The 1,291-nt window shown below is 36.2% G+C and overlaps 2 protein-coding genes across 2 annotated transcripts in view; one reads left to right on the top strand and one right to left on the bottom strand.

Moving 5' to 3' along the window:
- LOC107692312 (voltage-dependent N-type calcium channel subunit alpha-1B-like) overlaps nt 1-1,291 on the top strand; it is a 94,701-nt gene that overhangs the window by 51,381 nt on the left and 42,029 nt on the right. The window lies entirely within an intron of this gene.
- Nucleotides 247-1,291, bottom strand: part of LOC107692284 (GTPase IMAP family member 8-like) — a 4,098-nt gene continuing 3,053 nt past the window's right edge. The window contains exons 5-6 of the mRNA XM_016491252.1: nt 599-778; nt 247-519 (exon numbers count right to left, since the gene is read on the bottom strand). Of these exons, the coding sequence (XP_016346738.1) occupies nt 296-519; nt 599-778 (404 nt within the window). The 3' untranslated portion in view covers nt 247-295. The remainder of the gene's footprint in view (nt 520-598; nt 779-1,291) is intronic.

Genomic DNA, 1,291 nt, shown 5'->3' with positions numbered 1-1,291 from the left:
ACCCATTACAAATGAGGCATTTGTTGCATCCAGTGGGGACATAATTACTGATTATAATGACTTACAACCCTGGACAACAAAACCAGTCATAAGTGTTAATTTTTGGAAATTGAGATTTATTCATCATCTGAAAGCGGAATAAACAAGCTTTCAATTGATGTATGGTTTGTTAGGATAGGACAATATTTGATTTTTGGCATAAAAGAAAAATCAATAATTTTGACCCATACAGTGTGTTTTTGGCTATTGCTACAAATATACCCCAGCGACTTAAGACTGGTTTTGTGGTCCAGTGTCACATATCTGAGTCCATGCCAGTCTGCTGGTTTTTGGTTGTTGGAATGTCTTTTCTGATATTTTCCACATTTGGATGTTGAGAACTTGAGCTAGTGCTCTTGTTGTGATGTCCTGATTTATAAAATAATTTATACATGGCATACAGGTAAAGTGAACGTACACCAGAGATTTGTGTATCAGCTGTAGAAACACTGGTGTTATCCGACAATGAATCTCCACTCACTGAAATTACAAAAGATATTGTTAGCTTTAATTTTTATGTATGCATTTATATACTTATGCATTTATATTATATACTTACAATCTCTTGAATGAGTTGGAATATCTTTTTTGACATCATCTGTCATTTGATCTTCAGAATGGGATGTATTGCTCTTGCTGTGATATCCAGATGATGGTACTTGACATTTTTTAGGCTGGAGCCTTTGAGGTACAGCAGGGTTTTGTGCATCAGCTCTGGTGCTTTGAAATTCTCCACTCACTGAAAATACAGCAAATGTTGTTTGATTGCTTTTGTTTGTGTACAGTATGTACTATGCATACCTAAATATTAGTGCAGCTTTGTGCAGTGGAATTTTCAAATTTTAATTCATTGATAGTAGATTGTATACAATGACATACATATAGCATCATTTTAAAGGGGTCATATGATGTTGCTAAAAAGAACATTATTTTGTGTATTTGGTGTAATGAAATGTGTTTATGCGGTTTAAGGTTCAAAAAACACATTCTTTTCCACATACTGTACATTATTGTTTCTCCTCTATGCCCCGCCTTTCTGAAACGTGTCGATTTTTACAACGCTCATCGGTCTGAAAAGCGAGGTGCCAGCTATCCACTGCGTTATGATTGGCCGAATACCTCAAGGGTGTGACCGAAATGTTATTACCCTTACCATACTGTGATGCTGTGTCCCGGAGCGACGAGACAAAACCATTAAAACCCATTATAAACGAGGCATTTGTTGCATCCAGTGGGGACATAATTACGGATT

The sequence above is a fragment of the Sinocyclocheilus anshuiensis genome, unplaced genomic scaffold (assembly GCF_001515605.1).
Source record: "Sinocyclocheilus anshuiensis isolate Anshui unplaced genomic scaffold, SAMN03320099.WGS_v1.1 scaffold478, whole genome shotgun sequence".
Lineage (NCBI taxonomy): Eukaryota > Metazoa > Chordata > Actinopteri > Cypriniformes > Cyprinidae > Sinocyclocheilus > Sinocyclocheilus anshuiensis.
The sequence above is the reverse complement of the archived record's forward strand: the minus strand, read 5'-3'. Positions and strand labels throughout refer to the sequence as shown.